Below are 25,146 nucleotides of genomic sequence, written 5' to 3' on the forward strand. Positions count from 1 at the left end.
CTGTGAAATTTCAGAAGATAAGAAATACTATACAGAATCAATAAACATGGAAAAGTTTGAAAATAAAAAGCTCAAACCTGCAAGCTCTCTATAAAAGGAATTTTCACTGACTTCAAAAATAGTTCTCTGCACACTGGGCTATCTCAGACTGGGGCTCAAAGTTTGTCATATAATTTGCATTTCAAGTGTAGGCTGGTAATAGTTATTGTGTTGCTAAAAAGTGATAGTAAAAATGTTAGGCCACATGCTCCCCTCCACTTTGTGATGCAGAACAGAACAGAACAACACAAAAAGGCAGAGAAGGTAGAACAGCATCTCTGCTACATTTTGTAGGCCCAAACAGCACAGGGATCTTAGTGCTATTAGGAGCAGGAAGGGGGTAGAGCTAGGTGCTCAGCGATATGCTCCTGTCAGGTCCACATGGATCTCTCTATTTTTTTTTTTTAATCAGAAATAAATGTGAAGTTACAGCTAGTGGTACCAAGAGTAATTTCTGCTACATGTATGCAAACTCCTCAGGGAGGAATTTTGGTGCAGCCACTTAGCAGTGTGGGCCCTGGGGGAGCTGAGACAGCAACATAGAGGCTGCCACATTCATATGATTACTCATGCCCTTTGTAGGTGTTCTGAAATCCCAATGGATTTCAGAATATCCCCAAATTTTACAGGCCTAATCCAATGACCCACTCATGAGGAGGTAAACCACATCCCTCTCAATGGAACAATCGGGAAGAAAGAATAAGTTAAAACTCAAGGGACTTCCTAGTCCCTACATTATTTTTCCCACAAAGGGGAACAGTGGCTCTTGATTTTTAAGTTTTCTATATTTTGTATATTTCACAGTTTATTCACACTAAGAACTTTACAACTTTCAGACTGCTGAGCAGAACAAAACAGGTACAGTTTCCCTTTCATCTTCGACTTGTTAACCTGTCACAACACACTTACAGTTCAACCATTGATAAATTATATCTCAGCTGCCATACAAATAAGTAATTATTTATTTGATATACATCATACCTACATTATTTAACTAATAATTTTACCTGGATCATAATCTAGAAACACAGCATATTTCTTAAGGCTACTATTATAATGGAATTCTTATGCAAGTGCATATAACATCTGCATGAATATCAATTTAATGACAGTAGTCCACTATTAATAAACAGACTTCTCGAGTTTTTTCAGCGGCCATCAGTCTTTTCAAAGGTCATCTGTCAAAATGTTGTGTTTGATCATTTTAGCCAACTGTCATGTTTTTGCATACAACAAGTATTAGGAAAGGTAGAAAATTCAGAGTTGCCATTTAAAATACCCACAAGATGACTGTTACAAATAAAATAAAAAGGGTCCAATCCTGTATTTGTTACAAACTCAGAGCTCCCACTAAAGCCAATGAGAGTTTTGAGAACACAAGGAATATAGATGAGGCCCAGGCTATGAAGAAATATTGCTAAGGGAAGGTAATACTGATCAACAAAGCTAATTAAAGAAAAAAGTTTCCATAATAATGAGAAACTCTGAAGAAGACACACTATTCTTTTCATATTTTGGGTGTCCTATAACAACAAACTAATCCTCGATTTCTCTGGAATGGAGCTGTGCTACTACTTAGATACATAGAGTTTTTAAAATGTGAGAATAAGAATATCAATATATCAAATATCTAACAACTTTACTAAGTCCTTACAAAACAAAATACAAACACAACCCAAACGAAATCCCATAATTACTTACTTTCTTCTTCTGTTTGTCTCTATACAAAGTTTTCGTGCCCGACTCCGACATATTTTTTGATCCTCTAATAATGCTTCACGCTCTTCTTCTAAATCTCGTTCAAGAAGAAATTTCAAAGTTCTGACCATGGCATTATGTTAAAGACAACAGAAAATGTAGGTAAAATCCTTGAAATTCCTATGCAGTATTCTTATTAAGTTTTAGAATGATTACAAAAAAGTTTCCAGTCTTAGGTACAGATTTAAAATTTGACTTTTCATGGGCATAATAGCATGTTTGCACGGATCCTTTTGCATGACGAGCCTTATGTACTTCTTTAAGAAAGTGTAAACTATCCATGAGCAACTAAAAGATGATGATTCCTCAGATTACCAGTAATTACACAATAGCTCCTTATCACAAATGTATAATTTTAAATAAAGGTACTGCCTTAATTTACATACACTAAGACTGTAACTCCATCACTTAGTTTCTATGACCATATCAACCCACTCAGGCTTTGCACTCTGCGTTTATGATGTTACCACATGGAATTACAGCTTTATTATGTAGAGCTGAGGATACATCATTCCTTATTATCTGAACTAGCTACCGGACAGCAAGGTTATCAAAGGGAAAATATTTCTTAAAATAACATTAAAAAATCCCTACATGGTCATTGTTTAATCTGTAATGTAATGAGTAATTCCAACTCAAAATTCTTGCTTAAAATACATATCTATACAGTGAGGGTAGGTCTACACTTACCCGGTAGATCGGTGGCGAGCGATCGAACTTCTGGGTTCCACTTATCGCGTCTTGTCTGGACGCGATAAGTTGAACCCGGAAGTGCTCGCTGTCGACTGCGGTACTCCAGCTAGACAAGAGGAGTACCGCGGAGTCGACGGGGGAGCCTGCCTGCCGCGTGTGGACCGAGGTAAGTTCGAACTAAGGTACTTCGAACTTCAGCTACGTTATTCACTTAGCCTAAGTTGCGTACCTTAGTTCGAATTAGGGGGTTAGTGTAGACCTGGCCTAAATGTCAAGCTGGATCCAATATTTGCCTTATCTTAACATTGTGCCCGTTACTTTCCTGGGGCACCAATACACATTAATGTTTTATTTAATATAATCTATTTAAGGAATTTGTAAAGTGCCTGTCATTTTAATACCAAGGCCTGGGATTTTCAAAGCAGCTCAAGGGATTGAAGCATCCAACTCCCATTAAAATTCAATGGGAGTTGAGTGCCTGACTACCTTAGGCCTCTTTGAAAGTCCTAGCTGTCAGTCTAAAATATAATCTTTGTATTTTGGATCATGAAATGTTTGGATCAGAGATTGAGTGTTTTTCTTTGTTTTATTCAAAACCAAGCATGTCACTACTTAACAAATAAATAATAATAGTATCTAATCAGATACTGCCCATATGCTTAGTCATTACAGCAATGGGTACTGTAGAAATACAATGATTATGAACACAGGTTATATAGACAGCAGGGAAACAAACACATAGGCTAGACATTTCTGGTAGTTGCCAACCACTGTACTACCACTGGTATAGTAGCATCAAGGGTAGCAGTAGTTGGAGCAAAAGTGCACACAGAGCACAGGCTCTGTTATTGCTATGTTGTCTAATCAGGGCAAGTCTCAGTGACACAGTAGTAAAAATACTGCTGAGCATGAGTGTCCTGTCTACACTAGGACTCCCATCAATTCCATCACAGGTAAAGCTGAATCAAATTGTGCAACGGTGAGATATATCCCCAAACTATCTACTGTATGCAAGACTAGAGAAAAAGAGAAGGTTCAAACCAAACTAAAACCAAATGGTTTTAGGTACTGTTTAGAATCCAAGAATAACCCCATATTGCCACCACACTGGGGGGCACCACAGGGACCGGGTACCTTGGGTACCCTGACAATAGTGTAAGCAGGACCCTCTTATAAAACCACTGGGGAGGATATTGCCCATCCATTGGACAAACCCCACCCACATCTCAACCTGAGGGCTGTTGAGCAATCCTGAGTCCTGCCCACCTCTGGGGTGGCTGTCCTACCTATTGCTGAGGCAGCCACCTCTTGGGACTGCTGAATCAAGCCTCTCCCGCTCCTCCCCAGTGAGCCACCCCATGGGGCCTGTCCTCCCATCACCAGCCTCCCTCCTCAAGGGACTCCTCCCCTTCTTCCCCAGAGAGCCTGTCGCTGGGGCCTGTCTCCCCCAACATCCCCGGGGGGCCCGTCGCCCCCTCCTCCAACATTCCCGGGGGGTGGGGAGCGTCCCGTGGGGCCCGTCAGCCCTCCCCCCGCAGAGCCCGCCGTGGCCATGCCCCGAACCCGCGAAGGATACGCGCACGCGCTGCCCGCGAAGGGGCCGGCTGGGCGCTGGAGGGCGCTGTCCGGCTCGGGGCGCAAGAGGCTCCTCCAGCCAGGGCCGCCCGGGGCAGCAGAGCCCGGCTCCCGCTGTGCGGGGCTGACACCCGCCGCGGCCCTCACGCCGGGCTCCATTCAGCCCCGCCGGGCCGCCCCCATGACAGGTCCTGCCGCCGGCCCGCTCGGTCCCTCACACGCCAGGTCAGTGCTGGGCGGGGGCGCCCACGGCCCCGGGGCTCTGCCGCCCCGCCGCCATCTTGGCAACCAGAGACGCCGCTTCCTTCGCAACGGAAACCAGGGACGACGCGAGGGGCGGGGGAGGAGCCTGGCACCGTCGGCAAGGGAGGCGGGGGCGGGGCCTGAGTCGGGGCAAGGCTAGGGGGAGGAGCTGGGAGACCGGAAGGGGCCCGGGAAGGGGGTGGGGCTAGAATCAGGGAGGGGGCGGGGCTGGGAGCAGAGGGGGCGGGGCTGGGAGCAGGGGGGGGAGGAGCTGGGAGACAGAGTGGGGCCTGAGTGGAGGGGGGGATAGGAGTGGACGGAGCTTGGGTGAGAGTTGCAGGGAGAAGCATGTGGGGAGAATGTTGCTAACCCTGATAACCTGTTCAAAAACCTTGAACATCCAAAAGATGAGTTTTTAAAAAACATACATTTGGGGTTCTTTTTATTTCCTATCTAATTTTTGAGGCTTTAAGGAGTCACGTTTTCTAAGAAAATGACCGATACTTCTTTTAAAAAAAACTAAAGGTGAATTTCTCATGTAATCACGTGACTCTTGGAGCTGGGGCTTTACAAAAACACCAGACATGATGAGTCTTGTGATAAAATTGTGGGAACTGGTAATACTGGGACACTTTTATGGGTAAATCATGTTAACAGTTTTGCCAACTCTCACAATTTTATCAGAAGTCTTATGATGTTTTGAGTTCTTCTTAAAGCCCTAGCTCCATGACTTGTATCTGGTAAGACTGTCTGCTTGCGTAACCCACACACCTTTTGGGTGTGGTGCTCTGTCCCGTCTAGTAGCACCGAGACCATTTAAAGAGAGATTAATGAGTCTGCTCTACAGCCTTAGCTAAGAAGGGTCATGTGGCTTTTCACTCATGCAGTACATGCTCATTCACTAAGATCCAGAGATTCCCAACTTCAATCCCACCCGCCAACAACCGGGGTCTGTCGATGTTAAAAGTGGGGACTCATCTGGGATTTCAACAGGAAAGTCTCTGATGCTCGGGATATGCTTCCTCAGCTAGGGGAAGTATGTAACCCACACACCTCCTGGGTGTTCTACTCTGTCCATCTACTAAGGGCCATGTAGCTTTTAGCTCATGCAGTAGAGGCTCATGCATTTATGTCCACAGGTCCTAGGTTCGATCCTGCCCACCAATGACCAGGGTCTGTCAGTGTTACACTTGCTTGCTTTCTGCAAGTTTCTAGCTTTCATGTTTTCTGAGAAAAGCTGGAAAACCTGAGTGCACCTTGAAAAATAGAAAAATATCCTAAAGATACTCCTATCCTAAAGATCCTATCCTAAATATTAGAAAACAATTTCATGATTTTAATCCAATCTCATGATTCTTTGAAGCCTGAACTCATTTTTGAATGCTTGGACTTGGCAGTACTGATGTTGTTTCAAATGGGCCTTTTATTGGCTCAGAATGATGATATGGAGAAAAATACTTATTGCAAAAAGAACAGGAGTACTTGTGGCACCTTAGAGACTAACAAATTTATTAGAGCATAAGCTTTCGTGGACTACAGCCCACTTCATTTGTTAGTCTCTAAGGTGCCACAAGTACTCCTGTTCTTTTTGCGGATACAGCCTAACACGGCTGCTACTCTGAAATACTTATTGCTGCACTTTGCTCCCTTTTGGAGGCATTTGGGAGGATTTTGTACTCCTTTCATTCCCTCCACACAGTACAGCACTTGGCATATAGACACTGCTCATCAGCAGGCAGGACAGCCTAGCTAGTGATGTGGCAGCACAGGGTGTTAACATGCTTAACTGAGAATGTTTACATGCTTTTAGAATAATATTAATTTTTAGCATTATCTGGGGTTCTATGTTTGTTGTCTCAACTATTTCCATATTGTTCTTGATTTATGGTAAAAGGATGTCATTTTCTACCTGTCCCCCAGCCCTACAAACTCAGGCTGGATTCTTTGCTGTCTCGTTACTGAAAATAAAGATTTTGCAGATCAAAACATGCTTTAGTGAGCCTATTGCCTTCAGTGGGTTTGCACAGATGTAACTGATTACCTTAGTAAATAATTTTGTTTGTTGATGATGCAGAACATGAAATAGAATTCAGCTCACTTTCTGCTAGCTGTGCTGACTTTGCAACGCTAAAATGAATAGACAGCAATGAACAATTATATTTGTAATTACAGTATGCAGTTATAACACATAATACAAAAAGGGAGCAGCTGTGTGGAATAAAAATGTACTGTTTGTTCCGTTATTTTCAGAGAAGAACTGCACTTTAAGCAATAAGACAGAACAGGGTGTGTAATACTGGGATATTGCCACACCTTGGATGAGATGTCAGCACGCGGCCAAATGCCCCGGTGATTTCCTGGCAAGGCACTTCTTGGCAGCTATGTTTGTTTTTAAACCACTTCTTCTTCTCTTTCATAATGTGCAGCTGTTCTGTGGCTGTACTGATGAGAATAAAAATAATACTTTGCATTTGAGTTCTTTTTTCAAAACTGCTGTACAGGGCTCACCATACTTTCTGAGGTAGGCATTATTATCACCATTTTACAAGTGGGAAAACTGAAGCTCAAAAGGCTTTTAAGAGACTTGCTTAAAAGTACCCAGCGTATAAATGTCAGAGCTGAGACGAGACTTCAAGAATCCTGGCTCTCATGCTAGCTAAACACTAGCGCAATAGTCACCGTGTATGCTTTACTGCTTTACACCGGTACAAATTAGGTATAAAGCATTAACAAAACAGAATAGTAAGGTTTCACACCCACTTTTAAGTTGGGAATATTGTCACAATTCAGGGCAACTGTACCTGTATTTCACCTCAACGTTCCAGCAAGAGTATCCACTCTCAGGCTTCCAGCTCCCCAGCCATTGCTTTTCTGGGAGGAGTCCCATATCTCTCTCCCTTCTGAATGGAGTATTGTCAAGCTGCACAGTTCCCTGCCTTCACTGGGTCATGTCCAACACTGGCAGGTTTACCAAGGACATCTGCTTGCTTTCTCATCAGAGACAGTTAATAGGTGTAATTGCTACAGTTATAAGGCACCACACAGTTCTTTTAATGAAAGCCTATTTTATTCTTCAGGTAAAAGCATTACAGAGAAAACATAGTGCAAACAATTAAAGATCCTACATGCATGCTAATAAGCTCACCAGAGTTCAACTTAACATGGATTCTAGCAGGTGCAGTCCTTCAACTCTCCACCCAAGGGGATTCTTTGCAGTTACCAGTTCATCAGAGCTTCAACTCAGAACAAGCAGACAGTCTTATGAGGCCTCAGTAGCCCAGTCCTTCCATCCCTATCATAAGGATTGGGGCCCTCTGTGGACAGGAATCCTGTCCATTTGATTTATGAGGAAGAAGGCCATGAGCCAGTTTAAAACCAGACTATTATCCAAAACACATTTATTTGCTTGTTGGTCCCTGTAGAATCCAATTTGAACTAGTATATGTGAACCTTTCCAGGGGCGTGGCTTCAAAGGGCTGATAACAGAAGAAGTACATTAGCACCTCCCTCCCTACTAGAGAACATATACAATTGCATTTTTAATACAATGTACCCCAAAAGGTATTAATCTTAATTCAATAAAGTTTAATGTAATTCAATAAAATGTATCCTAATTCCTTAAGGTTTGTCCAGGATACTACAGGATATTGTCAATCTGTCACATATTTTGTGAAGTCCTGTCCCTTTAAATGTTTGAGCAATGCCCCCCTATCCAGTACAAAGCCTCATTTTTGTGGTACTTTCAGTTTTGCAGACAGAACAATAAAGTGAGCAAAGCAGACATCTGTGTTTCTATCAGCTCCCCCTGTGTCTATCTCTTTCTCTGCTGGGTCCAAATAGGGCCGGCTCCAGGGTTTTTGCTGCCCCAAGTTCTGAAGACTTATACCAGAGAAAAATTAGGATACCCTAAAAGGGATACTCCAGGTGAAAGTTAAACTAGATGGACAATCTGTTGTTTTACCCTTGTATGTGACTGAAGAAAAATATCCACCATTATTTGGCAGATCTTGGCTTGAGGAGCACAAAGTGAATTGGACTGAGATCAAGGTGATCACAAAAGCACCTTGAAATTTTCAAGAAATACTGGACAGACTGAAGTTTTTGAAAAAGAGCTTGGACAGATGAGCAATGTGTCAGTGAAGCTCAGTGTTAAGTCTGACAGCCTGCCAAAATATTGTAAATCCATAGTTATGCCGTATACTCTGAGGCCTCTGGTAGAAGCTGATTTGCTCCATTTAGTAAACACTGGAATCCTGTCACTGCTTTCACACAGTGAGTGGGCTACACCCATTGTACCAGTGATCAAGAATGATGGTTCCGTTCACATTTGTGGAGATTTCAAAGTGACACTGAATTCAGTTTTATCTGCAGACCAGTATCTACAACCTCATATGGAAGATTTGTTTGCTACTCTTAGTAGAGGACAGTGTTTCAGTAAATTAGATTTGCTCAATGCATACCTACAAATGGAGCTTGATTCGGCATCTTGAAGATATCTCACACTCCATACAGAAAAAGGCTAATTTTGTTACAACAGGTTGACTTTAGGTATCACATCAATACCTGTCCTGTTCCAGAAAGCCATGGATGAGATCCTGAAGGGACCGAATGGAGTTCAGTGCTGTTTGAATGACATTCTTGTTACAGGAAAGGATCAAGGAGATCATGTTTGAAATTTGGATGGTGTCTTGCAACATTTGGAATATCATGAACTGAGAGCATGTTGAAACAAATGTGAGTTTTTCAAAACTTCAGCTGAATACCGTGGACATGTCATTGATGCCATGGACTTAAGGAAATCACCAGAGAAAGAGAAGGCAGCTCTTGAAGTGCCAACTTCAGAAAATGTGTCACAATTACATTCATTCTTAGGATTGCTTCATTACTACAGCAAATTTCTGCCTAATCTGGTGACAGTATTGGTGTCGTTACATAAACTATTACAAGCAAAAAAAAAAAAATGGAAATGGACTAAAGAATGTGAGTGTGCATTTAGAGAAGCAAAGAAACTGCTGACATCAGCCAAAGTTTTTATGCACTTTGATGCTTCACTACCATTACAATTGGCTTGTGATGCTTCACCATACGGAGTGGGTGAAGTTCTTTCCCATATTGTTCCTAATGGCATGGAGAAACCAATGGGAGAAATTTTGGTACCAGATCCAGTTAATTCTGTACCAGTCCAGTTGATTCCTGTTGTTCAGGACACTTCAGTACCACGGTCACCATGTTATCCCAAGAGAGTGGAAAAATCAGTTGTTCACCTGAATTTATAAATTGTTTAGTTAGTGAGTTGCTATTTCAAGTAGAATAGTCCCCTGCAGTTTAAGAATCTGTGATAGTCCACCTGCAACTTTTAGTTAGGCTATATAGTGTTTCATGTCAGCCATGTAAATGATAATGTATATGTGTTTAGAAAGCTTTTAAAAATAGGATGAAGAAATGTGATGTCCTGTCTTTAAATCTGTGAGCACTCCGCCTCCCCAGTGCAAAGCCTCACTTTTATGTTCATTTCAGTTTTGCAGCCAGAACAATAAAGTGAGCATGGTAGACAGCTGTATTTCTATCAGCTCCCTCTGTGCCTGTGTCTACGTCCCTCTCTGCTGGGTCCAAATATAACATTGGTGACTAAATAAAGTGTAATACTGAATAGCCCCTGCTTACTTGTTGCTTCTGTGAAGTATCTCCACTTATGATTTGACCCACAATCCACTTCTTTAAACCATATATTTATTTTTGTTTGATAAAGTTCATTCTGTCAGAAAAGCTTTATTAGCCCTTAATCAACATGTTTCATCTGAACAGAGTTGTTAATAGGGCTGTAGAACAGTCTGCCTAGAATCCTAAACCTATTTGAAATCTGGGAAAATTCAAGTTCTAATCCTAGCAATAAAAAAATCAGCCTAGATCTGTGAATATTCACAGACCTGAACTGACAAAATTTGCACATCCCAAGCCTCCTGGCAAACAGACGTCCCAGCTCGCAGGACCCCCAGCTTTACCTTATATACCTTCTGGGGATTGCAGGAGAGAGCAATGGTGGGTCTTCTGGGCCTCCTTTTCCTATTTCCTAATGGCTTGGATGCCCCCTTGTAGAGGGTCTTCAAGGTCTTCCAGAGGTAGCTGCTCCCAAATCGTTTAGCTTTGGTGGGAGTGGAGGGGAATGAGGACTGTGGGAAGCGGTGTGGGCCGAGGGATGTGCTGGCCGCCGCTTCCCACAGCCCCCATTGGCCTGGAGCGGTGAACCGCAGCCAGTGTGATTGGCCAAACCTGCAGCCGCGGCAGGTAAACAAACTGGCCCGGCCCGCCAGGGTGCTTACCCTGGCGTGCTGCGTGCCAAAGGTTGCTGATCCCTGATCTAGTCTGATCTCCTGTATAACACAGGCCACAGAATTTCCCCAAAATAATTCCTAGAGCATATCTCTTAGAAAATCATCTAATCTTGATTTAAAATTGCCACCGATAGAGAATCCATCACGACCCTGGTAAACTGTTCCAATTGTTAATTACTCTCAGTATTAAAAATATATGTCTTATATCCATTCTAACCTTATCTAACTTCAACTTCCAGCCACTTCCACCACTTTAATGATGTATTAATTAACTTCAAATGTTGTATGGAACATGTTATAAATATCAAACATCTTTTATATATATATATAAATTACATATATGCTTGTAATACATATTTTCCAATAATCATGTCTCCAATAATCCATTGGAATTTAGTCAATCCTCTTATTAAATATTGAATTTAAGTTATTGGTCGGTACTTCAATACTGTTCTGTCCCAATGCAGTCAATGGGAGTTTTGCCTGTTTGAGAGCAAAGATGAAGATTGTGGTTTTACAGCAAGCCTTGAGTAAGAGGTAACTGTGCTGCTGCAAGAGCAGACCAGTCTGGTTCCCCCTTTCTCCATGGGGAAGTAATCTGTTGCAGCCCTTTACTTTGTGTATCTTACTTGTTTCTATGCTCCACTTCAGCAGTGGTGACTGGTGCTTGGAGTGGGGGGCGGGTAGAATAAAGGCTCTGCCTACTTCCCCTCTACTTCTCACCCATGTGTACAGAAGAATGAGTAAACATTGCTATCTCCCTCCACACATTCTACTCCTGGGGGAATTCTGCACCAAAAAATTACAAATTCTGTGCACAATATTTTAAAAATCTGCATTTTTATTTTAAAAAATAATACTATATAATCATGCCAATTTCAATTATTTTGGTAATTTATTTCAAATACCTATCAGCAATTATGTCTGTAACAATACAGACAAAAGAATTCCTCCAGGAGTAGAGAATTAAGGAAACCCTTACGACAACCCAGTTCCTATTTCTCTGCCCCCTCCCTCCAGAGCTCAGCTGTGGGGTGCCCCCCAGCCCAGACACTCGCCAGGGCCGGCTCTAGGCACCAGCAAAACAAGCTGGTGCTTGGGGCGGCACATTTTTAGGGGCGGCATAGCCGGCGCCAGAATGCCGCCCCTAAAAATGTGCCCCGGTCGCCCTAGCTCACCTCCGCTGCTGCTGCCACGGCGCGCGAAACAGCTGATTTGTGCGCCGCTACTCACCCTCCCTCCCAGACTTGAGAGCTTGGGAGGGAGGGGGAGAAGCGGCGCCCGCGCCGCGGCCACTCGGAGTCTCCCCCTCCCTCCCAGGCTCTCAAACCTGGGAGGGGGGGGAGACTCCGAGTGGCTGGGGCGCGGGCACCGCTTCTCCCCCTGGGGAGGAGGCAGGGCTGGGGATTTGGGGAAGGGGCGGAGTTGAGGTGGGGCCAGGAGTGGGGTAATTAAAGAACCGGGGGGGCGGCCAAAATTGTTTTTGCTTTGGGCAGCAAAAATCCTAGAGCCGGCCCTGACACTCACACGCATCCCCTACCCCTGAGCCTAGCTGTGGGGCACCCCCCCAACCCAGATACTCACGCCCCCTTCCCCTATCTCTCAGAGCCCAGCTGTGGGGCACCCCCTAGCCCAGACACCCGCACCTCCTCCCCCTAGACCCCAGCTGCAGGCCCCCTGCCCAGACACTTGCACCCCATCCCCCACAGAGATCCAGAGGGAGAAACAGCCTGATTCTGGGTCCCGGGCTTGTGTGGAGATTCCTGCATGCCACCTCCTTCCTTGAGGGCTTCCTTCCCATCCCCTGGCAGCGTGCTCTGCCTGGTCCGCGGACCCTAGTGGCAGCCAGCAGCTCTGTGGAGGAAAAGGAAATTCTGCGCAAAACCCATTAATTTCAGTGCAAATTCTGCATGTGCAGTGGCACAGAATTCCCCCAGGAGTAACATTCTCTGTAGGTAGCTGGTGCAGGGGAGTAAGATGGAGTCTTTCACCCCCCTTACTTTCCTGTGTGGCATGTCCTGTGGGGCACAATTTAGCTCTGTAAACCATGAGCAAGTAAGTTATTGGTGCTCTGATTAGATATTATTGTCTCCTACTGACACTGTTACACGGATGCAATGAAGCCTGTTTGAACGAATTAGGGTCTGATTTTGAGAGATGTTGAGCATCAGCAGCTACTGTTGACTTGAGTGAGAGTTATAGGTTCTCCTGTCAGAATCAGGCCACATACAGTATATTTTCATGCTGAAAAAAAAATCATTGGTACAAAATGGGATTTTTTAATAGCTATTTTCAAATCTTACTGCAGTCAGGGTTACTACAGCATATATCAATTGCTCACTAGCCATGATGTTCTCTTAATACAATACCTCAGGCTGGGGATTTTCATGTATTGAATCATATCATACCAAATATCAATCCTCACATGTACTTGGATCACAGAAAATAGTCAAGTGGATCTTTACTAAACTTTCAAAAACAGTTCAGCTTTGAGGTGAAATCAAGCATGAGGAATTTCAGGCCCAAATTGTACTGTTCCATGTGAAAGATGTAAGTACCTGAATATATGGCTTATAGTTAGGGATTAATGGTTTAGGTGCTTAGTTTTCCTGTTTTTCAGATTTTTAGGCACATCCACTGTGGGAAATTTTTTAGGAATAAAAATTGTTTTCCTTGAATTATTTTAAAAACTAGTCCATTCGAAGTCCCTTTAGTCCTAGAGATATTCTGTCACTGAGTTTGAGAAATCTTTAAAGTCCATTAGTCCCCTCTATGAACAGTTTTCAATATAGCACAAATGGTAAGTTTCTATAAAAAGCCAATCTCAGATTTTTAGCTGCAGTGCATTTTTATCAGTTTTAATTTAAAACCAGAAAACCTACATATTGTATTCTGAAACTGCCTCCTTACCCAGAGATATAGCAATGTTAGTGCAAAAATATGGACAGTTTTTTTCTAGGTTAAAGTGTTTATAAAAGGAGTTAGGCACTAATTAATCATTTTTTCTTTCAACCAGTCCAGCCCACTAAATACAAATAAATATGTTTGAAGGGCAACATTTCCCAAGACCTATCACAATCCTATTACAGTGTAAATGTTAATACATTAATTGTGTCATATGCAGATACTAAGCAGTAATTGCTTTCAGGGTCAAAACACTGTATTAAGTGCAGTATATAAATCTTCTATTCTATGAATAAAATGTGTTTTGTTAAATCCAGGCATAAAAGGACTGATGTGCTGGCTGCGATTTGTGCTGTACACATTCCCAAATACTTGACTCAGGACCTCATAGTGAACAAGCCTTTCCACAGAAATTTGAAACCTGTTGAAGCGTTTGCATTTCTTCAAGTAAAAGATGATCCAGTTTAGTCCAACTTCATTGATCTGTCTAAATATCATTTTTTTCATTGGGGGTGAGACTGTGCTAGGTAATGTCAGACCCTGTTCTACTAAGGTAAGGTTTTCAATTACATTGATTTGATAAGATAATTAATGCAACTGAATAGAGGTTCTGAACAGTAAGTGATGCTTTTAAAATGTAGATTCTTTTACCCTAGATGGACTATGATGTGTAGAAAAGTTAAGTTTTCTCTGAGAAAGAAAAAAAACTCTGTTAAAATTGCAGCAAGAAAATTAGTTCATTAACAATGGAACACAGAAACATTCCTCTTAACGAGTGTTATTTGAGTTTTGACTCTTTGGGCCAGTTTCTGATTTCACTTATATGATCCAGAGTAACTCCATTTGCTTCGGTAGAATTACACAGATATTTATAGCTGCATAATTGAGATCAGAATCTCACCCTTTGTCTTTTAATAATTGTTTGCTTTTGTTTTTATATAAATACTGGTTAAAAATAATAGATTGACCCTGTGTACTTGAACATGGATGTTGGTTAATACCAACAGCCTGGTTGGTAGCCAGGATGAAATCCTGGACCGAAACTCTATTTCAAGTGGTCTGGTTTTAACTGTTACATAACATTTCTTGCTTCGCTTTGTGATTATTTTCAACTGAGAGTGGAGTCTGCAGTCCAAGAAAGATACAAATTTATCTGCAGAGGAGACACATGCTACTACTAGTAATTCAAGAGATTTTCTAAAACCTGTCAGTTCACAATCTTTTGTAATTTTTGCTTTCACTTTTAAAAATGAAAAACAGGTGCCAATGAAAAACTTATTCAGTATTATGCCACTGTTGTCTTAGTGCCAGAGGGAGGAATCTGGAGCAGGAAGGGAGGACCAAAAATGCTTTAGAAATAATTCTTTCCTTTTAAAATCCTAATACTATAAGAATCATGCTTCAGTTTGCATAGCACAATAGACAATCACTATGCAGTGTTGTAACAACACAATGACATTTTAAAAACATCAGTCTTTAGAGGGCAAAAAAGGAATCTGAAGAAAATGTTTGGAAAGTCAATTGCATTTTTTCCTTTCTGCAAGGCAGAAACTAGTTTTGAGTTTTTACCTATATTGTTACAAGTAACACCTATGGTTATCAAAGGGATCAGAGAAAACATGTTTTTAATTTGTTTACTTTGACAGAACTTTGTGAATAATCAGTTTCCCCTATTGATGGTGTGGGTTTCACACAGCAACAGGGGAGTGAAAAACATTTTAAAAGTGTGAAAATGTTAATGTATAACCACAAAACCCTATGGGGGCAGTGCCTTGAAACTGTTTTTGACCCCCTTCTTTGTTTAGAATTGGCTAGATTTCTAGTTAATAGTGTCCATTTAAACTTTCTGCTTGAGGGAAATTAAAGATATTTTGCTGATGTGGTATTTGATTGTAAATATGAGCTGTCTATGTGGTTAGAGTTTATTGACTTCTTAGCTGGGGTAGAGTTATGCATATATGTCAGTATTTGCCAGGTTGGGGTCTACCCGATGAATTTGTACTATGTACTAGGCAGAGAGGGACTACAATTGTGAGTAAAAAGGGATAAGCCTGAAGACCTGCTTCTTCGCCACAACATAAATAATTTTGTTTAGACGTGGGGCTTTACTCTGCTAACAAGGACTATTGGATGTGATACTTGTTATATTGTGAGCAGTCTCATTGACTCTAATGGGATTGCTCATGGCAGCAAGCTCTAAGCCTAGCAGTAAGTATTTGCAAAAAGAACAGGAGTACTTGTGGCACCTTAGGTACAAATGGTAAGTTTTTATAAAAAGCCAATCTCAGATTTTTAGCTGCAATGCATTTTTATCAGTTTTAATTTAAAACCAGAAAACCCACTACAAAACCTTAGGTGCCACAAGTACTCCTGTTCTTTTTGCAGATACAGATTAACACGGCTGCTACTCTGAAACCTGTCAGTAAGTATTTGTGAGTTCAGGCCTTAGGTTTACAATGCCAGGAGGTGGAAGTAGCTCACCAGCCAGTTCTTAGGAGCCCTTTAAGATTGTTTTTAAAAGTCTAACTTACTTCTGGCTCAATCCTCTGGGGGGGCTTCTGAGCAGGAAACACTCAACAGTACCTGGGCTCAAACCTCTATGGTCTTTGCTTTGAGTTACTAGCTGGCAATTATTGTCTTTAATTTTTTAAGATGAGGATAAAAAGGCAAATTCAAAATATAATCTGTCTTCCATTATTTGGTATAACAGGGTACACTCAATGGCAGTGCTATGGAAACACCACCCAAGACTGCAGAGAAAAATACATCAACAGCTATTTCAAAACAAAAGGAACAATGCGTTGTGCCATGTGATATTCAAGCTAAAATGTTACGAGGAGAAAAACATTACATGTGCAGTATGTATTCATTAAGAAAAGCCTTTGGGTCAGCAACAAACTCACCTATGCTCTATGTACCTATAGCAAACTGTATTTACTTTGATTCTTCCCAGGCACATGGGCCAGCACTACACCTAGCTACTCAGTTTGGGCACCGTGCAGAGGATTTACTGATGGGCATAAAAGGGCTGAGACAGTGGTTATCCTTTGTGCAGATACGCAGGTGGAAGAGGACTCCTTGTGCTCTCTCCCCTGCCTTGTCAAACCCTGCAGAGCTTGCTGCAATCTGCCATAGAATATTCTAACAGGTCGCTTAGCTTTTCTGTGTCTCTTTTAACATGCATTATTCATCTTCTGTCTGTCTTACAGTTAGGTCTATTGGCATGTGAGCAAAGCTGAGAAGCATGAGTGCTGGTAGATGAGCAAAAGATTTGAAGCTATGGTGACAAAAAACCTTAGATATCTATCTTTCTTTTATTTGCATTTGTATTTCTAAGGTATCATTCACATTGGTACCTAAGAATGCTGTAAGAGGCTGAGATTCCTCCTTGTGTAGAGAGTCTTTCTGAGGGGACAGATCTTCTGCAGAATCAACACAGCTCCACTGAAGTCAATAGGGCTATGCCAATTCATGTCTCCTGAGGGCCTAGTCCAGAGCCTATGCACCACTTAGGTCTCACTTAAGCACTCTAAAATAAGACATCTTTGGTGTTCACTTAAACTTCATAAAATAAGCATGAAGTTTATGCAGCTTAAAATGGTTCTACAGTTTTAATATTATAGTGGGTGTCAATATCTCTTTTTTTAGGAAATTTGCAGAACTCTCTTGTTGAATATGCAAGAAGTACAAAAAAACTGGTAAGAAATATGATGGATGACCAACAATCTTCTTTGGATTATCTTTCTAATCAGGTACTAATTTTTATTTATAATATGAACATTTCTTTTCACTTAGGACACACATTAATAGTTATTGTTACTGTGGTAAATCTAAGTATTTATGGCATGTAAAACACTGCCATTCTTCTTTGATAGTGTCTAACAACCACTGTGCACTCACTTTGCACAGATATAAGGCTCCAGCCCAAGTCCCATTGAAGTCCTTTGAAAAATTTCTCTTGACTTAAGTGGCAGTTGGATCAAGTCCTAAATGATTGCTCAAATACAAGACAGTAGAAAATCAGGCATTCAGCATGGCCTACGGATATGTAAAGTGTGCATCGCCGTGCATCATAGAAATTAACTACAGAACATCTGTATAAGGGAAGAAGCAAATCATAAGACTTCAAATCTCAGTGCTCCAGTCTGAGTGTATTTAAACGCTTGTTTACTTCTGAACTTACAGGTGAGTGAACTTATGAACAGGATCCTACTTTTGAATGCAGAAGTTTTGAGAAAACATTTGGATCCACTTCCTTACAAAGCAGTTCAGTCTCATGGTAAGGACTTTTCTTGTCTAACCTTTACATCTTTTCTCTTTATCTTTATAAGTGTCCTGATAAGGAAATGAGAAAAACAAAGACAAGAAGATATGGGATTTATAATAGCTACTCAGAAGTGATATGTACTGCATAAGCTTTGGAAAACTTATGAACTGTTTTAAAATCTTAATTTTGCAAAAGTACTTTGGATTCTTTTTAAAGAAAACTTATGCCAGATGGATAATATTTGTGGAAAATATCAAGTTTACTGTCACACAGGTGCTGAGTCCCTTCTGAATTGGGGATGCAGGGTTGTTCAGCACCTTGCAAAATCCTGCTTCCTTATTCACACTGGGTGAAATTCATGCCTGTGCATCTGGTAAAACACAAGACTTGTGTTACACTTAAGCCCTTGTTCTGATGCTTCCAAGGAGAGGAATTTCACCTCTAAGCAGTCCCATTGGGTTCTATGAGGCTGCTCACTTGAGTAAGACAAGCAGGATTTGTCCCAATACTTTTAAGCAAAATCTTTTTGATCTATGGTATGATTTAAAGGATTTTAAACTATAAATCTAAATCTTTACAAGAGGGGGGGCAGCAATTGCTTTACATAAAGGGATTTATCTTGCAGCCATTACTCAGGCAAAGTTTCCATTGACTCAATATGATCTTTGCCTGAGTAAGGTCTGCAGGATCAGATCCATGGTGTGTAATTGTCTATGCAGTGCTAGTTATGGTTAGAAAGATCAACTGCACTTAATGACTTTTTGTGGGAAGTTCCTTTTTCTCTATTCTCTGCCTATTTCTGACCTTACCACATTCCAGAGAATTCACATTTTCAAAATAAATCTCTGATTAAAGATAATTTTATATTTTACTTGACAAACGAAATTTAATTTGAGATCATTCATACCTTTACATCTAAGTGCCTTCCTTTTGTCACAATCTGTATTTGTTATTGCAGTGTTTAACCTAAATTATATTGAATAATTTTGTTCTCTAGGACTGGATTGCACCGATATTAAAGATACCATAGGTTCAGTTGCAAAAACTCCCAGCGGTCTGTACATAATCCATCCAGAAGGATCAAATTACCCTTATGAGGTAATAAAATTATCTCACATATTGGGCAGACTTTACTTGAAAACATGTATTTAGAATATGTTTAATTTTAAAGTATTTTCCTTGGATATTTCTCATTGTGTGAATAAGAATTATACTAAGTGGCTCTGCCATAATTACAATTTTGAAATCTTTCCCAGTTCTTGCAAAGAAATATAATCTCAGATACAGAGCCATATTCTCTCTTTTCATATACAGTGAAAAACACCTGGAAGAAAACTTACTATCTTAGGTACTTTATATGGCCCCATCAGCATAATAGCAGAGTGCTTTATAACACCCCTTGTATGCAATGTTGTTGTAGCTGTGCCAGTCCCAGGATATTAGAGAGACAAGATGGAGGAGGTAATATCTTTTAATGAATCAACTTCTGTTGGTGAGAGAGAGACAAGCTTTTGAGTTTACACAGCACTCTCTTACCAACAGATGTTGGTCCAATAAAAGTTATTTCCTCACCCACTTTGTCGCCCCCATAACGCACCTGTGAGATGGGGGAAGTGCAATTCTCCCTATTTTACAGGTGGGGAACTGAGGCACAGAGATGTTAAGTGACTTGCCTAAGGTCTCTCAAATCTATGGTAAAGCAGAACCTGATCTTGAACATTCTAGGCTAGTGCCACTAACCAATGAATCATCCTTCTCTATAAAAACTACACATCATTCAGTGAGTGTGTAAGGGTGCAGACTCACCCCTGCGGCGCCTCCTGCTGGTCTCTTCCAGGAATTAGTTCATTCCAGCTTCGGAGCACCCTCTGCAGGCTGGTGATCCGCCTTACCGCTGGTCCCCGTGTCCCTCCCAGGACCCCGGTGCCCCTTTCTCCGGGTTGCTGCCCCCCTGGCAGTACCCCCACACTCTGGGTCTCCCCACCCAGGGGAAACCCCACCCACTAACCCCACCTTGCCTCAGTGTAAGGCTACTGCCAGTCACCATCTAGCCCCCACTCCCTGGGGCAGACTACAGTATACGTCACTCATCACAGGCAAGGTTGGGTTTGGACCTGCTGCCTTTGCCTACCCCTGGGCTGCCCTCTGCAACCCCCAGTACCTGTTGGCCTTATGCTAGGCTGCAGCATGGGGCTTTCCAGGCTGGAGCTCCCTGGCTCCTCTGCCTTTCCCCAGCCCTGCTCCACTCAGGTACCCTGTCTCTAGCTCCCTGCAGCCAGGCCTTTCTCTCTGAGAATGCAGAGAGAGTGTGTGAGCTCCTGGCTCCCAGCCTTTTTATACAGGCCAGCTGTGGCCTGATTGGGGCATGACCCAGCTGCGGCTGCTTCCCCAATCAGCCGAGCTTTTAGAGCTGCAGCCCTCTCCAGGGCTGCTTTCCAGCCCTCCCAGGCAGGAGCAGGTGTCCACCCCGCTACAGAGTGGAAAAGCCATTGCTTTTTTGCTCTCCTCTCATGAGTGTGAATAAAAGGGCCATGGAAGGGCCATGGAGCATGACTAGACAATGGCACAGACCTGCACAAATACTAAGGAACTGAAAGAAATTCTGTCCCCACACCCATAGATGTCAGGGCATTTTCTTGTAATCTTTATTCCCACGATTAGTTTCTCAAAACTGACAGAGATGCTCTCTTGCAACATGGACACTGGGTTCCTCACTGTGGCGGCATAATCCTTCCTTATCTAGGGGCAGGGTACAGGAGCAGAGAAAGAGTTAATGCTGCATTAAGCTATGTGGCCTTTTGCTAGAAAATTTGGGGCCTCTTTCCTTGGGAGCATCTAGGGTTGTGGTTTCCTAGCTGCACTGTCCTTCCCCCCAGCAATGTGAATTTTAAAACCCTCATCAATACCTTGAAGCCTATGAATGGTTGGGTATGCAATGTAAACAGGTGTCCCTTCCACCCAATCCACATGTTTCCACACTTTTGCTCTCCACTTTGTCAGCGGGGAAGGTAGTGGGAGAGGAGGATAATGATCTTAGTTCTGATTCTGACCTCAAAGTCTGGGTAAAATTGGAACTCGCAGAACCCAAACAGACTAAATTCTTATTTTTAAAAAAAATATTCAATGTCCTATATTTTTCTTTTGTTTCTGCTTCTGGGTGCTCTGTTTGCAGAAGTCCATATGTGTTAGCTGAGATTTGGCATTGCATCTACAGGCCTTTCCACTTTAATTTTGCATATACATGTCTGGGATATTCAGTTATTGGAAGAAGAATGGAGGGCAAAACAAATACTACAATATAATACCTAATTATAAATACTTCTCTGCTGTAACAAAACAGGGATGGGGGAAGCAGGTAGAAATGTCCCACCCAGCCCTAGCCAATTATATACCCCTGTGATGGGATATATAAACCGCACACTGGGATGGAAGGGGTTGAAGGACAATACTTGGCCCAGTTACCCCCACCCCTCCAACCTTGCAGAGCATCATAGAATCATAGAATCATAGAATATCAGAGTTGGAAGGGACCTCAAGAGGTCATCTAGTCCAACCCCCTGCTCAAAGCAGGACCAATTCCCAGCTAAATCATCCCAGCCAGGGCTTTGTCAAGCCGGGCCTTAAAAACCTCCAAGGAAGGAGACTCCACCACCTCCCTAGGTAACGCATTCCAGTGTTTCACCACCCTCCTAGTGAAATAGTTTTTCCTGATATCCAACCTGGACCTCCCCCACTGCAACTTGAGACCATTGCTCCTTGTTCTGTCATCTGCCACCACTGAGAACAGCCGAGCTCCATCCTCTTTGGAACCCCCCTTCAGGTAGTTGAAGGCTGCTATCAAATCCCCCCTCATTCTTCTCTTCTGGAGACTAAACAATCCCAGTTCCCTCAGCCTCTCCTCATAAGTCATGTGCTCCAGACCCCTAATCATTTTTGTTGCCCTCCGCTGGACTCTTTCCAATTTTTCCACATCCTTCTTGTAGTGTGGGGACCAAAACTGGACACAGTATTCCAGATGAGGCCTCACCAATGTCGAATAAAGGGGAACGATCACGTTCCTCGATCTGCTGGCAATGCCCCTACTTATACAGCCCAAAATGCCGTTAGCCTTCTTGGCAACAAGAGCACACTGTTGACTCATATCCAGCTTCTCGTCCACTGTGACCTCTAGGTCCTTTTCTGCAGAACTGCTACCTAGCCATTCGGTCCCTAGTCTGTAGCAGTGCATGGGATTCTTCCGTCCTAAGTGCAGGACTCTGCACTTGTCCTTGTTGAACCTCATCAGGTTTTTTTCGGCCCAATCCTCTAATTTGTCTAGGTCCCTCTGTATCCGATCCCTACCCTCTAGTGTATCTACTACGCCTCCTAGTTTAGTGTCATCTGCAAACTTGCTGAGAGTGCAGTCCACACCATCCTCCAGATCATTAATAAAGATATTAAACAAAACCGGCCCCAGGACCGACCCTTGGGGCACTCCGCTTGAAACCGGCTGCCAACTAGACATGGAGCCATTGATCACTACCCGTTGAGCCCGACGATCTAGCCAGCTTTCTATCCACCTTACAGTCCATTCATCCAGCCCATACTTCTTTAACTTGGCGGCAAGAATACTGTGGGAGACCGTATCAAAAGCTTTGCTAAAGTCAAGGAATAACACATCCACTGCTTTCCCCACATCCACAGAGCCAGTTATCTCATCATAGAAGGCAATTAGGTTAGTCAGGCACGACTTCCCCTTTGTGAATCCATGCTGACTGTTCCTGATCACTTTCCTCTCCTCTAAATGTTTCATAATTGATTCCTTGAGGACCTGCTCCATGATTTTTCCAGGGACTGAGGTGAGGCTGACTGGCCTGTAGTTCCCCGGATCCTCCTTCTTCCCTTTTTTAAAGATGGGCACTACATTAGCCTTTTTCCAGTCATCCGGGACCTCCCCCGATCGCCATGAGTTTTCAAAAATAATGGCTAATGGCTCTGCAATCTCACCCGCCAACTCCCTTAGCACCCTCGGATGCAGCGCATCCGGCCCCATGGACTTGTGCACGTCCAGTTTTTCTAAATAGTCCCGAACCACTTCTTTCTCCACAGAGGGCTGGTCACCTTCTCCCCATGCTGTACTGCCCAGTGCAGCAATTTGGGAGCTGACCTTGTGCGTGAAGACAGAGGCAAAAAAATCATTGAGTACATTAGCTTTTTCCACATCCTCGGTTACTAGGTTGCCTCCCTCATTCAGTAAGGGGCCCACACTTTCCTTGATTTTCTTCTTCTTGCTTACATACCTGTAGAAACCCTTCTTGTTACTCTTAACATCTCTTGCTAACTGCAACTCCAAGTGTGATTTGGCCTTCCTGATTTCACTCCTGCATGCCTGAGCAATATTTTTATACTCCTCCCTGGTCATTTGTCCAATCTTCCACTTCTTGTAAGCTTCTTTTTTGCGTTTAAGATCAGCAAGGATTTCACTGTTTAGCCAAGCTGGTCGCCTGCCATATTTACTATTCTTTCTACACATCGGGATGGTTTGTTCCTGCAACCTCAATAAGGATTCTTTAAAATACAGCCAGCTCTCCTGGACCCCTTTGCCCTTCATGTTATTCTCCCAAGGGATCTTGCCCATCTGTTCCCTGAGGGAGTCAAAGTCTGCTTTTCTGAAGTCCAGGGTCCGTATTCTGCTGCTCTCCTTTCTTCCTTGTGTCAGGATCCTGAACTCTACCATCTCATGGTCACTGCCTCCCAGGTTCCCATCCACTTTTGCTTCCCCTACTAATTCTTCCCTGTTTGTGAGTAGCAGGTCAAGAAAAGCTCTGCCCCTAGTTGGTTCCTCCAGCACTTGCACCAGGAAATTGTCCCCTACACTTTCCAAAAATGTCCTGGATTGCCTGTGCACCGCTGTATTGCTCTCCCAGCAGATATCAGGGTGATTAAAGTCTCCCATGAGAACCAGGGCCTGCGATCTAGCAACTTCTGCTAGTTGCCAGAAGAAAGCCTCGTCCACCTCATCCCCCTGGTCTGGTGGTCTATAGCAGATTCCAACCACGACATCACCCTTGTTGCTCACACTTCTCAACTTTATCCAGAGACACTCAGGTTTTTCTGCAGTTTCATACCGGAGCTCTGAGCAGTCATACTCCTCTCTTACATACAACGCAACTCCCCCACCTTTTCTGCCCTGCCTGTCCTTCCTGAACAGTTTATATCCATCCATGACAGTACTCCAGTCATGTGAGTTATCCCACCAAGTCTCTGTTATTCCAATCACATCATAGTTCCCTGACTGTGCCAGGACTTCCAGTTCTCCCTGCTTGTTTCCCAGGCTTCTTGCATTTGTGTATAGGCACTTAAGATAACTCATTGATCGTCCCTCTTTCTCAGCATGGGACAGGAGTCCTCCCCTCTTGCGCTCTCCTGCTTGTGCTTTCTCCCAGGATCCCATTTCCCCACTTACCTCAGGGCTTTGGTCTCCTTCCCCCGGTGAACCTAGTTTAAAGCCCTCCTCACTAGGTTAGCCAGCCTGCTGGCGAAGATGCTCTTCCCTCTCTTCGTTAGGTGGAGCCCGTCTCTGCCTAGGACTCCTTCTTCTTGGAACACCATCCCATGGTCGAAGAATCCAAAGCCTTCTCTCCGACACCACCTGCGTAGCCATTCGTTGACTTCCACGATTCGACGGTCTCTACCCCGGCCTTTTCCTTGCACAGGGAGGATGGACGAGAACACCACTTGCGCCTCAAACTCCTTTATCCTTCTTCCCAGAGCCACGTAGTCTGCAGTGATCCGCTCAAGGTCATTCTTGGCAGTATCATTGGTGCCCACGTGGAGAAGCAGGAAGGGGTAGCGATCCGAGGGCTTGATGAGTCTCGGCAGTCTCTCCGTCACATCGTGTATCCTAGCTCCTGGCAAGCAGCAGACCTCTCGGTTTTCCCGGTCGGGGCGGCAGATAGATGACTCAGTCCCCCTGAGGAGGGAGTCCCCGACCACCACCACCCTCCTCCTCCTCTTGGGAGTGGTGGTTGTGGAACCCCCATCCCTAGGACAGTGCATCTTTTACAGCATGCTCCAACTGGAGACAGGGTTGAAAAGAGAACAACCCAGCTCAGAACGCTGGAGAGGAGTATAGACCTACGCTGCAGGCTGGTGCCAAAAGGAGCTAGAGATGCCCTGAAGTACCAGGACTGTATGAGCCTGGTTGGTGCTGACAGTTTGGTTTTCTTTTTCTTTTTCCTTATCTGGGACCAGGGAGCAGTGATAGGAAGCAGCCCAGGGAGGATAACTCAAAAGGTCCCCCCCCACCTCCAGGGGTCAATGCTACTGACCCTTCCTAAGGCCCTGGGTTGGAGT

General features: G+C 43.3%; 2 protein-coding genes across 8 annotated transcripts in view; one reads left to right on the forward strand and one right to left on the reverse strand.

The window, feature by feature from the left end:
* CEP126 (centrosomal protein 126) overlaps nt 1-4,224 on the reverse strand; it is a 63,242-nt gene extending 59,018 nt beyond the window's left edge. For all 7 annotated transcript variants that reach the window (XR_010597861.1, XR_006175514.2, XR_010597862.1 and 4 more), the window contains exons 1-2: nt 4,067-4,224; nt 1,741-1,860 (exon numbers count right to left, since the gene is read on the reverse strand). Coding sequence is in view for 3 of the 7 variants with exons in the window: in XM_042854731.2 (XP_042710665.2) it covers nt 1,741-1,860; nt 4,067-4,224 (278 nt within the window). In the remaining 4 variants the exon portion in view is untranslated. The remainder of the gene's footprint in view (nt 1-1,740; nt 1,861-4,066) is intronic.
* The window catches only part of ANGPTL5 (angiopoietin like 5), a 33,707-nt gene continuing 12,711 nt past the window's right edge, over nt 4,151-25,146 (forward strand). The window contains exons 1-6 of the mRNA XM_005300339.4: nt 4,151-4,290; nt 13,862-14,097; nt 16,255-16,402; nt 17,193-17,296; nt 17,730-17,823; nt 18,809-18,909. Coding sequence (XP_005300396.2) covers nt 13,999-14,097; nt 16,255-16,402; nt 17,193-17,296; nt 17,730-17,823; nt 18,809-18,909 — 546 coding nt within the window. The 5' untranslated portion in view covers nt 4,151-4,290; nt 13,862-13,998. The remainder of the gene's footprint in view (nt 4,291-13,861; nt 14,098-16,254; nt 16,403-17,192; nt 17,297-17,729; nt 17,824-18,808; nt 18,910-25,146) is intronic.

This window comes from Chrysemys picta, chromosome 1, assembly GCF_011386835.1.
Source record: "Chrysemys picta bellii isolate R12L10 chromosome 1, ASM1138683v2, whole genome shotgun sequence".
Lineage (NCBI taxonomy): Eukaryota > Metazoa > Chordata > Testudines > Emydidae > Chrysemys > Chrysemys picta.